The sequence below is a fragment of the Adiantum capillus-veneris genome, chromosome 3, assembly GCF_014529385.1.
Source record: "Adiantum capillus-veneris isolate H3 chromosome 3, ASM1452938v2, whole genome shotgun sequence".
NCBI classification, from domain to species: Eukaryota; Viridiplantae; Streptophyta; class Polypodiopsida; order Polypodiales; family Pteridaceae; genus Adiantum; species Adiantum capillus-veneris.
The window spans coordinates 96,076,266-96,094,890 of NC_140933.1; the positions used below are offsets into that span (position 1 = coordinate 96,076,266).

The 18,625-nt window shown below is 43.2% G+C and overlaps 1 protein-coding gene across 1 annotated transcript in view; it reads left to right on the forward strand.

Moving 5' to 3' along the window:
* LOC147461343 (short-chain dehydrogenase ptmH-like) overlaps window positions 1–13,239 on the forward strand; it is a 29,761-nt gene extending 16,522 nt beyond the window's left edge. Inside the window, exon 3 of the mRNA XM_086508911.1 lies at window positions 12,778–13,239. Within this exon, the coding sequence (XP_086365037.1) occupies window positions 12,778–13,141 (364 nt within the window). The 3' untranslated portion in view covers window positions 13,142–13,239. The remainder of the gene's footprint in view (window positions 1–12,777) is intronic.
* Window positions 13,240–18,625: the final 5,386 nt, after the last annotated feature.

An 18,625-nucleotide genomic window follows, 5' to 3' on the forward strand; every position in this document is an offset into this window, starting at 1 on the left:
AGCATACTGGTCCTACAAAAGAGTAGACAGAGCTATTGGAATTTTACTTGAAGTATCTTCGGGCCCCGACCCTGGACTTATTAGCCACTCCCACCCTTACTTCATCGCGCATCGGGCGTGCTCCCGTCTTCATCGCTGTGTCTTACAGGGCATAAGCCATAAAGAACCCAAGACATGGATTCAACGGAATATTTGCAGTTTCTGCTCAACGAACTCCACGACATTCTTTCGCGGCATCCTCAGCAGAATCTTCCGATGCTGCAAAGTTTTCAACAATTTTTGAACTACATGTTATCCCCTTTGATGCCCCTGGTGGTACCTCCTTCTCCGGCATCAGAAAGTACGAGAACTTCCAACTAGCAACCTTCTCAGTCGTCTTTTTCAATCGGGGGAGTTTTCAGGAATATGGTGCAGCCATCTGACCCCGATCCAGTGCAACCGCCTTTGCCACCGCCATTGCCCCCACCTCCACCGCCACCAGGCTACAATGGTTGGAGCCCATATGGATACCCTTATTATCCATACTCGGGATATGCACCTAACCAACCCAAAGATTTCAAAGATGGCGGCACAACAATCAAATTTCTCTCCTCTTCCGGGGTGAAAGATCGCAAGAAAGCATTGCAGTTTCTACAACAATTCGACAACATCCATGCTTTGGGGAACTATACAGAGAATCCAAGATTTCTCGAGCAGCGGGATTTCTTAAAGATAATGCTATGCAATGGTGGAGTTCAATCGCGACACAACCGCATGCTTCAAGGACTTGGCAAGCTTTCAAGACAGTTTTTGCACGTAGTTACATGACTTCTATGTTTGAAGTATGGATTTTGGTAGAGTGGGGCAACTTGAAAATGCTTGCCACCGAAACCATGGACGAATATAACCAAAGGTTTCTCGACGTGTACCTTCTGGTGTCCTTCTTTAGATCTGTTTCCTTTGAGTCCCAATGCGAGCGATACACCATTGGACTACCATCACCATTGCAGGAATATTGTCTTTCCAAGCAAATCTCTACCATGCAAGAACTTGTGGACCATGTCGCGATCGGCTATAAACTGATGAAGGGAAAGCTAGAGTTTACCACTGAAGAATCTCGGGCCACTAACCACAACCTCGGCAACAATGAACAAATTTTCGAGAGTCTCGGGAAAATCAACCGCAAAGTCCTCGTTTGACGCCTCAACAACGAGACACCTTACTACAAGAAGGCCGATGCTTTGGATGCTTTCAAACAGGGCATAATCATTCTAGTTGTGCCAAACGCACTGATAGACCAGAGGAGCCGACACCCGCACCAACGGTCGACAGAATCCTAACACCACCTCCTGCTAAGAGAGCTAGACCCGCTATTGGACTAGTTCTTGATATTTATGGCATACGCCTTGAGAGTACAAATGAATTGTGTCGAGCATATGGCAAAGTCAATGGATTCAAAGCCCTTATTTTCTTTGACCCGGGAGCTACAGAGAACTTCATCCATCCAGAATTCTTAAAGCAGATGCACTTTGATTATGATGCAGAGGGTGGAGAAATTGAAGCTGAGCTAGCCACAGGGCAAACTTAGAAAGTGTTACCACTCATTGGTGCTCTTCCAGTGACTATTCAAGATTATCATGGAAAGGCTGATTTCCACATCATGAAGTTGGGCAATTGAGACGCTCTTTTGGGCATGCCTTGGCACGACAAGAATGATGTGACTCTCCAGGTTCGGAACAGAAGCCAGTCGTCCTCAGAGTTCGGTTGTCCGAACAAAACCTTGAATGAACTCTCTACTTGTTTTTCTTTATAGTTAGAAAGTATTGTTTGAAATGGATGGTATCTTTTTTGAACTTGTCTTGGTGCCGATTTGAATTGTTTGACTTTGGTTTTAATACTGGTTTCAATGATTGGTGATTTTACTCCCGGGTGGAGTAGTGAGAAATGATGTTTGACAATGCTTGTTCATACTGATGGCCCAGACCCTTGTGGTTATTTGCAGGGGGAGTATTGAATGATTGAAAAGTGTTGTGACTCCCGGCCCGGACCTGGATGGTTATGCGGGAGGAGTATTAAGAAGTCTGAGAAGTGGTTACTCTCAGCACCTCCAAATGACGCAGGTTGCGGTTTGGGGGGTGTTTGGTTGTAAAAGGCCTCTATATCTCCCAGCCGGGACCTTTTTAGGTTATGCAAGAGGAGTGATGAGGGAGTCGTTGAATCTCTCCCGGCCTGGACCTTGCTAGGTTATGCGGGAGGAGTGTTCATCGATGACTTTATGTTTCTATGTCTTGTAACATGCATATGTGAGCATTTTATGCTGCATTGTGATGTGCCAACCACTTAATATTCCTAATTGGATGAGATTGCCTGGGTATGGAATTTTAGTGCATCAAGACACCCGTGGAAGATCAATGCGGTCTGGGTGTGATGGCTAATTTTACTACACTGCAATATCAAGAGTTCCGATTTGGACGAAAGGAGAAGCAAACTCCTTGATCAAAAGAGCCGAAAGGAGAAGCCAACTCCTTGATCAAAAGAGCCGAAAGGAGAAGCTAACTCCTTAACAAAAAGAGCAAACTAATTGTCCCTTGGAATGTCCCTCGGAATTTTTTTGAGCTAACTTGAGTTGTTTTGTAGATATGCTGTAATCGCGGACGATTACTCTCTTTCAAGAAGGGGAGATTGAACAGACTTTTAGCACTTCAATAACAATTGAATTGAGAGAGAGAGAGAGGCGACACGCTGTTGGGGGATAAGTATGCGAAAGGTGAGCCGGGGCACTGGGCCCCTGGCTGTGAGAGGTGCGGGGAAAAGAGGTGCAGCAGACACAATTAACGGAAACAGAGCTCAAAACAGACAATCTACCTTAAAACCAAATAAGCAACAATATCCCCGTTTTAATCAAATTACAAGAATTGTCCCGGTTTTAATCCAGGTGCTAATAAAAATTAATTGTCTTGTACCGCCTTGCGCTTCTTCCCGCCATGGCTTAGGAGCTTTAACTTCCGATGGCCTTGGTTGGTCTGATTCGATTTATGATTACCGGCTTAATTTCGGTTCAAGGGGCTTAAGGATTTAGTTTAGAGCTTGTGATAATCCGGGTTATAGTTTGCTTAGGCTTAAGTTGATCCGAGAAGGTTCGGCTAGGAGGGCGAGATCAAGCTTGGTTAATGAGAGTTAAGGATTATTGCTTGTGGGATTAAGAGGTTCGAGTTTAGGCACGGCCTAAGAAAGCTTCATGAAATCCGGCTTAGCCCGGCTTGGCTTAAGGAGATTAATGAGATCAAAGCTTTGGCTTGGTTTGGCTTCAGCGAGCTTAGGATTAGGCTTGGATTAGGCTTCCAAGATTGGGATAAGAGCTCAAGAGGATTATGATTACCTTCGCTTAGGCTTGGCGCCAGAGATTAGAGAGCTTAGGAAATCTTATGATTAAGATAGCTTCTGATTAGAGAGCTTAGCTTCGAGAGCTTTAGATGAGGATGGCTAAATGAGATTAGAGAGGTGTGGCTTAGAGCTTGTTATTCTCGTGCTAAGGAATGCACAGAAGACCCCCCAACAAGAGCCGCCCCTTTTGTTTTTATAATAGCCCCTTTTGGCTGCATGGGCTTGCCCCTTCCTATTTTCGGCCATCCCATTAGTGATATCGCTAATGGGAATGGCGCTCTGATGATGTGGGAGTCGATTGTACCGACCATCGCCAAATTGCCCAAGGATGGCATCGAATGGCACGCGCTGGCATTCCAAGCAATTCTCGTTTCATGCTCGCTTGCTTCTGAGCCCCGTGCTGGCGACTACGTGTCTTTTCCTTCCTGCGCAGCTGCCGCTCGTCGCTGCTTCCTTTCACGCCATGCTCCACTCTTTTTTTCCTTGGTTCACACCATAATTACCCCCTACTTTTAACAATGGGCGGCCATTCAGTTCGCTTGGGCGGGCGGCCATGCCCTTGGCCTTTGGGCGGCCGGTCCCTAAATTTCATTAAGGCACCACATTTGATATACATGTCGGCCATATTATTGCCAAGCACAACAACTTCCTTCAGCAGTCCTTGACTAACAATATTATCGAGAATTTTAATGCCCTTATCAACTTCTTAGTGCAATTACGCCTTCAAGATGCAAGCATACGTGATTGCTTTGGCCTGAGAGCACTCCCTTCGCACTCGCTGAAAATAGCCCGAAGCTTCTTACCGCATCCGTGTTGGGCACTCCCCGCAATCATTGCATTCCAAGAGACTACATTCCGAACACGAGACTCCTCAAAGCAATTACTGCTCATGCATTCCAAAACTTGGATAAAGCTCAAAAATTCCTAGATAGCACTCCGATCGAGCCGACCAGACTGGTAGGGAACCGACCCCCGGTGCATCTTTAACGGCCAATAACTTGGCAACTGTAACTCCGATCACTGATCTGAAAAGACCGATGCACTCCACAAAGCGAGCACTTCAGGCCCGTGCATTCACTTCATTTTTATTCCCTCAGCTGCAGTTGCCCAATCCGGTACAGATCTGCAATCAATTCAAACTTCAAGCTGCCATAACTTCTTCTCTGTAGCTTCGATCGACGAGCCGTAAAGACAGGCACGTAGAGCCCTTCAAGTACTTCAACTTTGATTAATAAAATCCCAGCTATGACCACTTCAAGCATACTCACTGTTTAGCATTACCAAGACATCTTTTGGCCCTTAGAGCCGCATCTGGCACACTTTTAGCTTAAAAATTGGCTTGTTAGCTAGCAAGCCCTTATAACTGCTGAATAATCATGTAGGATTCAAATACACCTGATTGGCATTCCCTGCTCATTTTCTTGTCATGGAAGCGGAGCGGCACGACAACGCGACCCGACACGGAGGGGCGGAATTCCACCCCAGAGAGTATTGGCCCCAAACCTTGGTGCCCCTTTCGGTATTTCTTTATATTGCATCAACATAGTACAAACTGGTACTCTAGACTTTGCACCTTCTCCAGGAAGCATGCCAAAGAATAAGCCCTAGCCTCATATCTAAAGGCCCTTGGCTTGAAAAGCAGTTACAATGAAAAGCCTTCAAACTCAAAAGCATGTGGTCCAAAAGCAATGCCAAAAAGCTGCCAATGTAAATTACGGAATTCCGTACGACTGCCACGCCAGTAGTCAGCGCAAAACGCGGAAATCCGTACAGTCTGCCACGTCATCGTGTCGGTGCAATTTCCGAAGCGTCCGTACGCTTGCCACGTCATCACCTGATGCGCAAGCCTTTGTGTGTGTGTGTGTGTGTGTGTGTAGGTCCTGCTTTATTTTAATTCCTTTATGTCACTGGGGCCCCATCGGACGGGGTCCCCATAAGTTGGTAGGACTTCTTCTTCTGTTACTTGTTCTTCTTAGGGTTTAGGCCCCTCGATCGGGATTTGCAAGTTGGCTCCATTCTTCAGGGGTTTGACACGTCTGTTGTTTGTGACAAGTACCCATTAACATCATCATCTTAGCATTCAATCATTGTATGAGCATTTGCGCAAGAATAAAGAAATTACTTGCTCTGGCAACAGAGCAAGGGGGCCCTCGAGGGTTGGGACCCGACATCCCCGTGTCATCTCTTTTCTCTCTCTTTTCTTCAATTCAGTTCAGTCTTTCAATTGAAGTAAAGTGTCTCTTGTGTTTGTGCGGAGTACTACCGACCTGAATCCATAAACACTTCCGCTAAACCTGACAACCACTTTCTAGAGTCATGAGATACTAGGACTAGAGATGTCTTGGACTATCTTTACTAGAGTTGCGCAGACACACAAAGAGCTTGTTGAGGAGATGAGGGGAGAGCCAGTCTCAAAGGTAGATTATAGATTTCTTTAGTCCGGCCATTGGGGCAGCTTGAGGAGCAGCTCTCACAGTAGAGCTCTGATCTCACCCGCACCAGAGGCACATTGATCGATGGAGCGACTGAGCTAGTGAGATCCAGACGCCCACAACTACGAGGAGCTTCACATCATCAACGAAGGCTGCAACAGAGTATCTAGACCATTCTAGCTTGGCATGTGAGACACCCAATTAGAGTACTGACCATGGAGGATATTGATGAGATCCGTCGGTGACCGATGATGGATATCCTATGACTTGATGGTCACACATTATCCACTCACCTCCGTTGAGATTGTATCACTCATTGTACTAGCTATTACTCATACCCTACAGAGTTCCGGTTAGTTGCTCAACACTTCCAGCAGTTTAGGTTGTTACAATTTGTTTTTCAGGGCCCTTTCTTTTAGTACCATTTAGTCTCTTCTTTTCGGTACTGAGACACTATATCAGATTCACCACTCTGTAACTTTTTGGTCTCATAGGTCACTTTGGCCTTTTGAAGACGTTAATATATCATTTCATTTCATTTGTGTGTGTGTGTGTGTGTGTGTGTGTTTGAAGTGCTACAGTCTGTTCCAATTTTGTTCTTTTCAGTTCACGCGTGGTACTTGTCGGTTTCACTCAACACTAGCGCACACCTTAGAAAGTGTGTGGGCATTTCATTCCTCTTGGGTGTAGAGTCCAACTATGGCAATTACAAGAGATCGTTCACAAATGAGCTTAGGATCCTATGTGTAGGACTCAACTGCTCTCAACATAAGGGTGGGTTCACATTGCTTTGAGGTAATTGAGGGTCCCATCTTTATGTCAAGGAATGTAACGCTTGAAGTGGTTGCAGTCTTCTCTAACGGGGCGACACGCAATTGCTTCTGTCAACTCGCTTTTTTTTAATACCTTTGCTTAAAGGTCTAATTAATTTGTTGAAAAACTTGATGGGCAAGGTCCTCATGTTTGCTCGGATATTACAAATTGAAGCTCTTCTTTGTGCCAGATTCAGGTTTTACAAGTGTTAAAAGTTATCAAGTGGATAGCGTAATGTGATCCCAATATTTATTTTGGCTTTAGGTATTTATTTTACTTATTTGTCAAAGTTTGGGTAGTGCAATTTACTTTTGTGGGTCTATAAACAACCCATTGTCGTCGTTGTATTATCATCAATTCATTGCGAAGGTTGGTTGCTTCAGAAGTCTCTCTCTCTCTCTCTCTCTCTCTCTCTCGCATTCTCTCCTTGGTCTGGACGCTTTCGCATCGTCGACTTTGACATCCTATCAGAGCCTTGGTGGAGCAAGGCAGCACATTGAGAAGCAGCGTGGAGAAGCCGTGAAGAGAGTCTCCCTTCCATTTGCTTGCGGCGCCTCTCCATCACCCTTTGCAGCCAGTGTTTTAAAACGTTGCATTCTGGAGCCTATGGGAGCTCTTTCTAGCTGCCCTATCGTTTTGAAAGGCTATCGAAGTTGTGGCCGTTTACCTCGTGCTGCTACCTTGCCGTAAGCACTACACGTGCCGTCGACAACGTTTAAAACGCTAGTGCGGCAAGCGTCCAACGACAACCAAAGCGCTTCCCTTTACCTGCGAATGTTTTGATACGCCATCTACAAATCTTGACGGCGACAACCCATCTTGTCTCTCCTTTGGTAGCGACAGTGAAGTCGCCACCCCCCCCCCCCCCCCCCCCCCCCCCCCCCCCCCCCCCCCCCCCTTTTTTTTTTTTTTTTTGGCTTAGCTTTTTAAAACGCGGTGCACAAAAGAGTGGTGGGTGCCTAGGGGAACCAAATTGGTTGAAAGCCGATTGTTTTGGTCACTTGGAATCAAAGGATTTTTTAGAGCGCCCTTTGGGCAACGAGGTGAACCCTTCGGCGATCGTCACGACGACTTCGTGTGCAGACTCCGGGGATCCCTTCCCTTGCAGAATTTGTGGAATAGCTTGGACTTTGCGGCCACTCTTTGGAGTGCGAGAAGGAATCAATCACGTCCATATCTAGCAACTTCAACACGGCCTCCCCTTGCTCGAGCGCCAACGACAAATTGAACGCCGATAACTACGCCCTTTGGAACTTGATTATGCGACTTTGGTTGACGCGCAAAGTCTTATGGGACATTGTCGATGGCTCGGAGCCCCGTCCTACGAGGGATCCTAACAACAGGTACACCCGCCTTCAAGATGACAATATCACAAATCATGTGTTGATTGGGATGCGAGTAATGTGAAGGCAATGTTGGGTCTCAGCCATTGTGGAATCTCTTATAAAGGAAATTTCACCAGCAATACAGACTTTGAAGATTGCCAACTAGATGTGGTTCAAGCTCGTCGGAACGTTTTATCGGGATTCTATGATGTTACCGTTCTTGGACAGTTATTTGCCATCAAGATTCCAACCCTTGCTCAAGCGCCAACGACAAATTGAACGCCGATAACTACGCCCTTTGGAACTTGATTATGCGACTTTGGTTGACGCGCAAAGTCTTATGGGACATTGTCGATGGCTCGGAGCCCCGTCCTACGAGGGATCCTAACAACAGGTACACCCGCCTTCAAGATGACAATATCACAAATCATGTGATGATTGGGATGCGAGTAATGTGAAGGCAATGTTGGGTCTCAGCCATTGTGGAATCTCTTATAAAGGAAATTTCACCAGCAATACAGACTTTGAAGATTGCCAACTAGATGTGGTTCAAGCTCGTCGGAACGTTTTATCGGGATTCTATGATGTTACCGTTCTTGGACAGTTATTTGCCATCAAGATTCCAACCGGAAGTTCCATGCGATCTTTTCTTATGAATTCTAAGGTTATTTATGATCAACTATCGGCTATGAAAAGTGCACTTACCAGCACTCAATTAGTTGCTTTGGTACCAACGAAATTGTTTGAGGGGTACGAAACAATGTCTAGAACACTTTAGCTACAAATTACGAAAGAAAAGTTGGAAGTTGATGATTTCAACTCTTTTCTCATGGAGGAGGAAGCCATGTTAATAACTTAAGGCAAAATTCAGATTTTTGACAAAGGTGTTGAAGCACTTGCTGTGTTGGATTCTAGAAAGAAGACCAATAGCCGTTGTTACAACTGTGGGAAGCGTGGTCATTTGTCTTGAGATTGCAGATCCAAAGGCAAAGACAGAAGCTCTACAAAGGACAAAGGCAAAGGCAAGCGTAATAAGGAAAGCAGTGATAATGACTCAGGGAAGGAAAGTAAGGAATCTGTTGGTGTGGTGGAGACTACGCTGGCAAGAGAGTCCCGCCTTCTAGTCAAGTGGATACTGTTGCCGCCACTAGCTTCAACTAGGGAGAGGCTTATGAGTGTCAGAGAGGGACAAACAGTGCTCTCTATAAATAATTTGGACCCTTGTGTTGGAGTTCAAGTTATTGGTTTTTGAACCCGTGAGTCGGAGTTCAAGGCACATGCATCTTGTAAATAACCAATCAGACGTATCTAAAACACTATGGATGAATGCACCAGTCCATTGTTGTTGGCCGAATTATGGACATGATATGTTTGAAAGTTCATTATCTTGGAGTATTTGGACGTGATGTGTTCATAGTCCATGAATCGGGTTTTTTGGATGTAGTGTGGTCTACAAATCAACTTTCTAAAAAGCAATTGGAGCTCAAGATGGCATTTCTCTCAGGTGACATGTTGATACTAGCAAATCGAGGTGTATATAGCATGAGAGTTGTTGCTGGGGTGTCCATGGTAGCTTCTTCATCGACTTGGTCTCACGATTTATGTCCACTATGAGCTGCAGAGAGGGTGTTAACGTTAGTAGCATCTCAAGTGACTAGCCCAATGTGATCCCAATATTTTAGGTATTTATTTTACATATCTGTCAAAGTCTGGGCAGGCCAATTTAGTGAGGTGGGTATATAAACAACCCATTGCCCCCATTGTATTATCATCAATTCATTGCCAAGGTTTGTTAGTTCAGAAATCTCTCTCTCTCTCTCTCTCTCTCTCTCTCTCTCTCTCTCTCTCGCGCGCGCATTCTCTCCTTGGTCTGGACGTTTTTGCATCGTCGACTTTGACAACAACCTCCACTATGGAATGTGGATGCAACTATTAAGCAATTGTCAGTGATGGATATGCATTTTCTGTGTGGAGGGTTTTGTGGTAAAACATGTTGTAAAACAATGGTGAAAAAAAATAGTGACCTCCATTGTGAGGAGAAGCAACTTTTATGTTGCCTCTATTTAAAGTTCTCGTTAATTTGCGTGTATAAAGGTTGGTGGGTGGGTGTTAGTGCTCCCCAAGGATCCGTCTTGCACACACGACATGGCAGAGAAGCCAAACATGCATATCAACAAAAGGGATAGACACTTGACTTACTATTAGGTCGTGTCCAAAACCTTGTAGCTACTCCAGCCTAGTGTCTCACCTGAAGGATTGGCGTCTCATACTACTGGGCCCTAGCTTGATTGTCTGGGCAAGCATTGCTAGGGTCTATTGTCCAAGTGTGGTGATCACACAAACAGGTCACAAATGAGCGTAGGGTCCTATTTCTAGGATTTCTTAAACGCCCTTCTGATGCTTCCTTCAACATAGGGTGTGTTTACATGTAGGGCCTGGTCACACTGGTCGGACATTGCCCATGCGCTCAACCTAGGATGCTAAGGTGTGAGGGTAGCTCCAACTTTTAGGACACCGTGCTTATCTCCTCAGGATTTGAAGATAATACCCAGAAGATAATGAAGATATTGTAGAGTACTTGCTAGTGCCATGGTGCAGCGTACTGACTAGATCTATACGTTTCTTTTGTATCGTATTTTCTTTGTACATACCGAATGCTCAATCCAAGATATTTAATTTAGCACTAGTGTTTTCTAATTGGGTTACAATTTCACCTTTGTGTCTCTAACCTCTAATGTCGGTTATTAGAGTAGTATGTGCATTAGCTCCAAGAGTATCCGCCTGTGTAGAAGTGCTATAAGCCAATTCCTTCGAGGACGAGAAAGACACTTATCCAATGGTCTCGAGATGCTTCGAGGATGACACGCACAACTAGATTGCCATTGCCCAATGCTGGAAAAACCGTTTGCCGGGAATAAGAAGGGATTGCGTTCTACCCTTCTTGTCAAAGACCTCAGACAAATTTTAGAGCGAAGACAAGTATTCTATATATATATATATATATATATATATATATATATATATATATAGAGAGAGAGAGAGAGAGAGAGAGAGAGAGAGAGAGAGAGAGAGAGAGAAGAGATGGACAAAAGGCTGGTGAGCCCAATAATTCTACATGTACAAAACAAAGGAGAGAGAGCCCCCTAGGCTCACATATATAGTGAGCTAGGGTAAGGTTGGGCAAATATCTTTGTCAAATACCATAACCAAAAATAAAACCATCATCCTAAAAATATGAAGATGGTCAAAACAGGCCGAAAATGGGCAATGTGCAGGCTGCCTATGAAAAAGTATCTAGCACCTATTCTCTCTCTCTCTCTCTCTCTCTCTCTCTCTCTCTCTCTCTCTCTCCATCATTCTATCATGGAGCCTCACAGCTTCCATCTATTGTAGTTGTATCACCTTCATGGAGCAGCTGAGGTACGATGACTCATTAGAGCTTGATGTACCAATGGATGATGAAGAGGGAATGGAGTAGACAATTGTGGGTGGAGGGGAGGTATTGTTGACTGAGAACGCATGTGTTTATGTGTGGGTTAAATGATTTGTCGATGACTGTTACACCCTTGGGAGCCCATGTAAGGGGGTGTTGTTGAGCGCAGGGAGTGTGTGAGAGCAGGAGGAGATGGGCACACACTGCAGGAAGTAGGATGCGCAGCAGATCGAAAGAGAGAGAGAGAAGGCTCTCACGTAAGAAACCCACGATTCTCATTTTTGAGGGTTCTTTGTTTTATTAAGTACACTTACAAGCTTTGGCCGGACACTTAATAAAAAAATGTGTGTACTCACTTATAAGTGAGTTTTAAGTATAAGTATGTGTACACTATACAAGAGGGGGGCCACAGGGGGCCTTTACCCCCAACAGGTGTATGTGTGTGCGTGCAGGCTAGCGCGTGTAGGTGTATGTTGATGACTGTTACACCATTATGAGTGTGCAGGCTAGCGCATGCAGGTGTGCGCTGGTGACTGTTACACCATATAATAAATAGATTTTTATCTTTGTGTTTATATTTTAAATGCAGAATTACCTAGATACTTTTACATTATTACCTAGAATTTTTAGGTCCCTGAACCTCTTGTTCAAGACCCACCCTCAAGGAATCCTTTCCTTGCACGTGCTGTCTATACTTCTCTCATTTGTACAAGTTGGACAGTACTAGTGGCATGGGTTTCTAATTGCCCAAGCTCTCCCGCAACAGTCAAGGCTGAACATGGATAAAAAGTTTATATCGAGCCACTTGCACATCAATGCTACTAATGGTGTTATGTACTATAGGGTTTTCATTCAGCAAGTCGTATATTGCACAATCAAATCAGGTCTTATTTATTCTAGAGGGGCCTTTGGGTGCTGTCATGCTCCTAACGGGGCCTGCCAGGGATCTCTTGGATTGATTCTCAAGGGTGCAAGCTCTAAAATATTGAACGGGGTCACGATCCCCAAGGCGATGTCTCATGGCACTGAAATCAGTGACAAAAGATTTATCTTGCGAGAGTAGGTTGGGCTTAGGCCAACTTCCCGGCTTGCTAAAGGAAAAAAACACCGAATCAGATTATATGTAATCTAGAGGTTGTTGCCCTTGTTATGGATGGTTGTTGCCGGAATATAGGGGAGAGTAATGACATCAACTGGTTTGGGGTGGGTTGCTGCAAGGTGGGCGGGTGGGGTTTGAAGAAAGGGGGGGGGGGTTGGGGGGCTGTTGATTGTGTGTACATTTTGATGATTGGGTTGCTGTTTTTTATGTAAAGAGTCAAAATCTGCTAATTTGATGGTGTAGAGACATTTTAGCACTCTTTTAAGTAAAACATTCTGATTAGAAACATGGGTTCCCTGGTGTGGTGTGCAGGGTTGAGTTAACGCCATTCGGTGTGGATGTTGTTGTAGTGGCACCTGGTGCTATCAAATCAAACATTGAGGTCAATGCCGCACAGGTTTACAATGGCTTACCAAAGTGGAAGTTTTACCAACCATGGGAGCAGTTTATTAAGAAGAGAATGAGCTATTCTCAACAAGCTGGCTCTACAAGCTCAGAGGAGTTTGCTGAAAAGACAGTGAAGGAAGTTTTGAGAAAAAATCCACCCCACTATCTGGCTGTCGGCTATTTGTCAACCAAACTGACCCTGTTATATTATCTTCCTGTATTTCTGAGAGACTTTGTTTATCGAAGAATGTTTGGCCTTAAAGAGGTCCCTTCTAGCAAGAGTGATTAGTATTACAGTGTTAGGCCCTTTTGATAAGCTTATTCGAATACTAATTTGTAGAAATGAGCAACCCACCTTAATTACAGAGAAAGACCATATTCTTTCAATCAGTGCCAATTCGGTGAGATATGCCTTGCATGCTTTAGCAGTGAATTGATTCTTTGATGCTTTCTTTTCCACTTCTGGTTTGTCGTATCTTTAGGTAGGCATATTTTGCCGTTTACAAGGGAGCATGAGAATATTCTTTGATTGCTGCAGCCTTTTTATTGACAAAACCCAAGGGATGGGTTGAGCTGATTAGTGCTTTCAAGTACGATCAATTTACTGTGGTTGGCAGGGCCAAAGTCCACACGCATAACAGAGCTAAGACGGGTTGGTAGGCATTCTTATGATCATTATGACGACAATGAGCTGCAACAATGCTGGCATTTAGTTGGGAAGCTTTTGCTTAATCTGGCAAAAAGGACAGGCGAGAGCCTGTCTTGTCAATGCAAACATATCAAGCCAAAAGGGACATCCCTTTCTTTTAAGAGAGTTAGGGAGAAACCTTACTCACAACCTTCATTTTTCGAAGTAACGTCTATCAAACAAGTAAAGACATGAGTGCAGAGCTTAATGAGGTTTGAATTTGCTAATTGTATCAGAAATGCTGCTTGCATGTTGCTCATTAAAGACATGAATGCAGAGCTTAGTGAGGTTTGAATTTGCTAATTGTATTAAAAATGCTGCTTGCATGTTGGTAGCATTGATATTGGTTATGAGGTAGAAATCCTGTTTCTTGGGGTGTAGTCCACCGGGGGCAATGTATGCATGGATTGTGACTTACAATTTGTTGGTCTTACTTACATACAGTTAGCTTATAGCCTTGAAGATGTCACTAAGGCGGTTCTTCAGTGTTGAAAATAAAGTATACCAAACTTCATACCCAAGAAGTGTAGCTTAATTGGTAAGACCTTCGTTATGTAACCCCCAAGGTTGAAAGTTCGAGGCTTACGGGTTGCGTTCTCTTGGGTGTACCCTCCTTCCCCATTGGGGTTGTGGTTCCGACGGTCGCCCCTCGAGGGTGTAATGTACAACAATGTGTAGTTGTAAATACATGATGTGTAAAGTTTCTCCCTACTACATTTATCACTCTCAAATGGTAAAAAAGGAGTCTATATATAATTGAGAATAGACTAACGAACTCATATTTAGTATTTCAATAGGTTGAGGTATGTTTTGCTAATTGATAATATTTGCATCGTTCTTCCAAGACTAGTGGACCAGGATCTTGTGATATAACTTTGGAGGATTCTTGTTGTTGAAGTAAAATAAATTTGAGCCTTAGGGATGGTCCACATAGGGTAAAGGGGTAGGTATACCAACACCTAGTTTCAAAAATAGTAATTTTGGAGGGATTTTGCATTTTTAAAAAGTAAAAGTTGCATCGGATTCCTTGTGAAAGACAAATTAGATAATACCAAGATCGGCATTTGTTTAGATTCTATCTCAATGATGTATTCGAGAAAGTTCAAATTTGGACATTTCTCAGAGATTAGAGACACTCAAGCCCTAGTAGAAGTGCATTTTTAAAGCAAATTACAAGAGGACACATAAGCAAGATTCCAACTGTTTTCGTCTCTGAATTGGGGGTGGATTAGTCTAGCTTTTGGACTCTAGAATTGAGTCCTTGGAAATGCATAATAAGCTTGGTCCTTGCTTGATTATGATGCATGTAATATCTCTCTCTTGAATTCTTTAGATTGTGATAGGTGGATCCCTATGCATCGCACATGTTGTTCCTACAGTTGTAGCTATAGCCTTTTGCACACGTGGTAGAGAAAGACATGGTAGCGGTACTATTCCTCATGTAAGCTGGTATGATAATGAGTGTCGAGAGATTAGAGCCAGGTTTCAAAGAGAGGTAGCAATAGGAGATACCACACAACGATAACCTTGGGTGATAGAAAAGAGTGTTTTTAAGCCCCCCTTCAGATATACCGACTCTTATGAATTCTAAAGAGGTGTGGCGACTCTTCTAGGAGCAATGAGGACCACACGCATTCCGTATAGCATGCAACTAAACTATACAAGTTCCGACCATTGCCATCAGAGATTTGACTTCCAAATTTTATTTTCTTCATCGTCACTATGATACATGATGCCATTGATGAACTACACACATGTAGATCACATGACCAATGTGTGAAGGCTTTCTTGAGAGCACAAGCACTAATCCTATTGTCCTGAAATTGAATGCTAAAAAACTAGCCTCTTTGGTGACCATCATAATATGCCACATATTCGACAATCTTTACGCTCTATGCTTGAGCACGAGCTCTATCGTTTAGTTGATCATATCCTGAGGGGTCCATTGTATAATCAATTTTGAAATTTTAGAATACATACATACATATATTTTGATTCAGCTAATTATAATTTGAATAAAGTTTTGGTAAATGGGAAGAGACCATGATTTGGTTCTACCCTGGTATGGACCTTATCCCACACCAACATGTCAAAGGTTGAGGTGGATTGGTAGACATTTAAGATGGAGGGTCATACTTTGGGGAGGTTATACTCTCAGAATGACATATAGCTGTGTGATTTTTTAGGTTGTGGTGGTGGTTTATTCATTCATTCATCATGCTAGCTCACATTATAGGGGTTAGAGGGCCTGAGTTACTGCCTATCATCGCTCGTTCTCAGGCTACCATGATAGTTTTTGTTCCATATTCCAAATGTAGTGCATGGCCATAAAAATACATTTTTCCTAATCAAAGAAAATAAGGGAAAACTTGAAATTCTCCCGGTTTTTAGGTCAAAATTTGAAGTATTTGCTGGTAATTACACTAAAACTTGTGTAAATTTCCCGGTTTTCTTCAAGGCAAGATCAAAATCTAGCCAAAATTTTACGATTTCAACCGGTTAAAGTGGTGAGAAGGCCAAGCAATCAATGATGTTGCAGGCTTGTGGTTACAAAGGATGCCAGTCATAAGAGGCAGAGGATGAGCCGGCATACTATACGACATTCATGGCTATATAGGGAAAAATAGAATATATTAGGGATAATCTTGCTGCTGAACTGGGTATCTTGACATCTAGGACTCCTTCAACAGAGAATAGTGCCACAGTCATCAAAACCTACTCAAATTTATGACTATTGGGTCACAATTGATGTCCACTTGGCGAAGGACGGAATCAAGCATCTTTCCGACCTAATCAATCCACCATTAGGACTTGGTTCAACATGGACTTCCTTGATCACAAGAAATGTGCTTCTATTGTGTCGGGCCAAAAGGCACGATGAGCCTAATGAATTCTATACTAATCACATGCCTTACATCAAATTTGGATGTAAGTTTCAAGATCCCAAGCCCCCTTGTGTGTCAAGCATTTTATGGTTTGACCATACAATTTGGTGTTTACTAAACCACCTCGCTCTTGTCTTTTGGAACTTAGCCCTCCTGTTTATCACCTCCCATTGATATGTTCTTGGCTAGGTGACCAGGTTAAGGAAGCACTGAAAACTCAGATTGCTTTCATACAATTCATGTATGATGTACTGAAAGATGCCACTAGCAGTGCTGTCACCTCCTTTGGCAATTTCAAAGGAGTGAAACACATCGTTATACTACTCAAACCTAACATGGAGGAAAAAAGTACACAATTACTCAAATGTCCTCTAGCTGTCTCCACCGTGTCTGTAAAACGGAATATGGCTAATGACATTGATTGTAGCGGAATTAAAGTGACAGTAGTGAGCATTTCCTTAAGAGGATTTTTAATGAACATAAGGAGAGTACTTGATTGAAGGTAGCAAAATAAACATTATACGTAGTTAGTTTGGCATGAATAATACTTGCAAAAGAGAGAGATAATTAGAGAAATTGACAACACTTGAGGACCGGATTTACTTGGAGCCGGTTCTCCCTCCAAAAGGCTTTTGTATTATAGATTCTCCCATAAAGAGAGACTTGGTACAATACATTCTTTGTGTTCCTTGAGACCTTGTTTGATGCTATGAAGATGATAAGCTTCATGCACCGATATTATCCCCCCGATTAACTTGCAAATAACATGAACTTGTCCCCAACCTCAATCCCAAGACCTCAAACACCTTCAAAGGTAGAGAGAGCTAGCAGGGAGTGAGGGAAGGGAAGAGGAAGAAGATGTAGCATACGAGAAAGAAGTGGTCTCCTCATTATAAGCTAGCCAATCTCCTTTTTGGACCCTCAATGAGATGTAGCCTTCTCTCCCTTTGGTCCCGTGCTGAGATAGATCTAAAAGCACATGGTTATTATCCCCCTGATTAACTTGCAAATAACATGAACTTGTCCCCGGCCTCAATCCCAAGACCTCAAACACCTTCAAAGGTAGAGAGAGCTAGCAGGGAGCGAGGGAAGGGAAGAGGAAGAAGATGTAGCATACGAGAAAGAAGTGGTCTCCTCATTATAAGCTAACCAATCTCCTTTTTGGACCCTCAATGAGATGTAGCCTTCTCTCCCTTTGGTCCCGTGCTGAGATAGATCTAAAATCTCCTTTTTTGGACCCTCAATGAGATGTAGCCTTCTCTCCCTTTCGTCCTGTGTTGAGATAGATCTATATTCTAACTCTTGTTCCCATTCATTTTCCCACATTAAATGATCAGTTCAATATGAGAAAATCATTTGGGATAGGTAGATATTAGATTTTATGACTTTACCTCTCTCTTGAAACCATAGTCGTCCTCGACTATGAGGTAGAGAAGATAAAGCCTTAGTCATTAGTCTATGTTTCTTAGCGAGTAGAAGATCCTTTTTTACCCTACGAAATCATTCAAGAATAGATGACTAGTCCATTTGGTGCTTGAGAGACTCAGCCGCTGCAAGCATGTCTACTCTTTAGTCCATATCATACTCCCAGAGTAGAATAACAAATTCTACTTGGTGTTTGGAAGACGTCGTCATCACAAACATGATTCTAAGCATGCATGCTACTTAAATTTGTGCACAATCAAAAGAGAACTAGTCTTATAAGAAAAAAACATTGTTTATTTAAAATGCATTTACATTTGCTTACTCTATTGTAGCAGTGTAAGCATTGAAAAGGTTCATATTATTCTTAAGCCGTGTTCCTTGCATCCATCTAGCATCTTCAAAAGGATAATTTTTTAACTTAATAAGATACTGTCAGATAATCTTACGATGTCGTAGTACCTTGTCTTCATGTCGAAGGATGGATTCGGGTTGGAGCACCTCTTCTTGATGTTCAATCTCCAGTGGGTCCTTATTTATTGGTTCTCTTGGTGGCTCTCCTTTGTAAGGCTTAAGTAGGCTCACATGAAAAGCATTGTGTATGAGCCAATGATTGGGAAACTTTAATTGATAGGCCATTTCATTGATTGGTTTAAGGATTTAAAAGGACCATAGTATCTTTTTGCTAGCTTAGCGTAATACTTTTGGTGGCCCGTAGGATTTTTTCTTGTAGTTTTCCTTAGACGAGCCTTGTGGAATTTTAGCAAGACCCAATCAT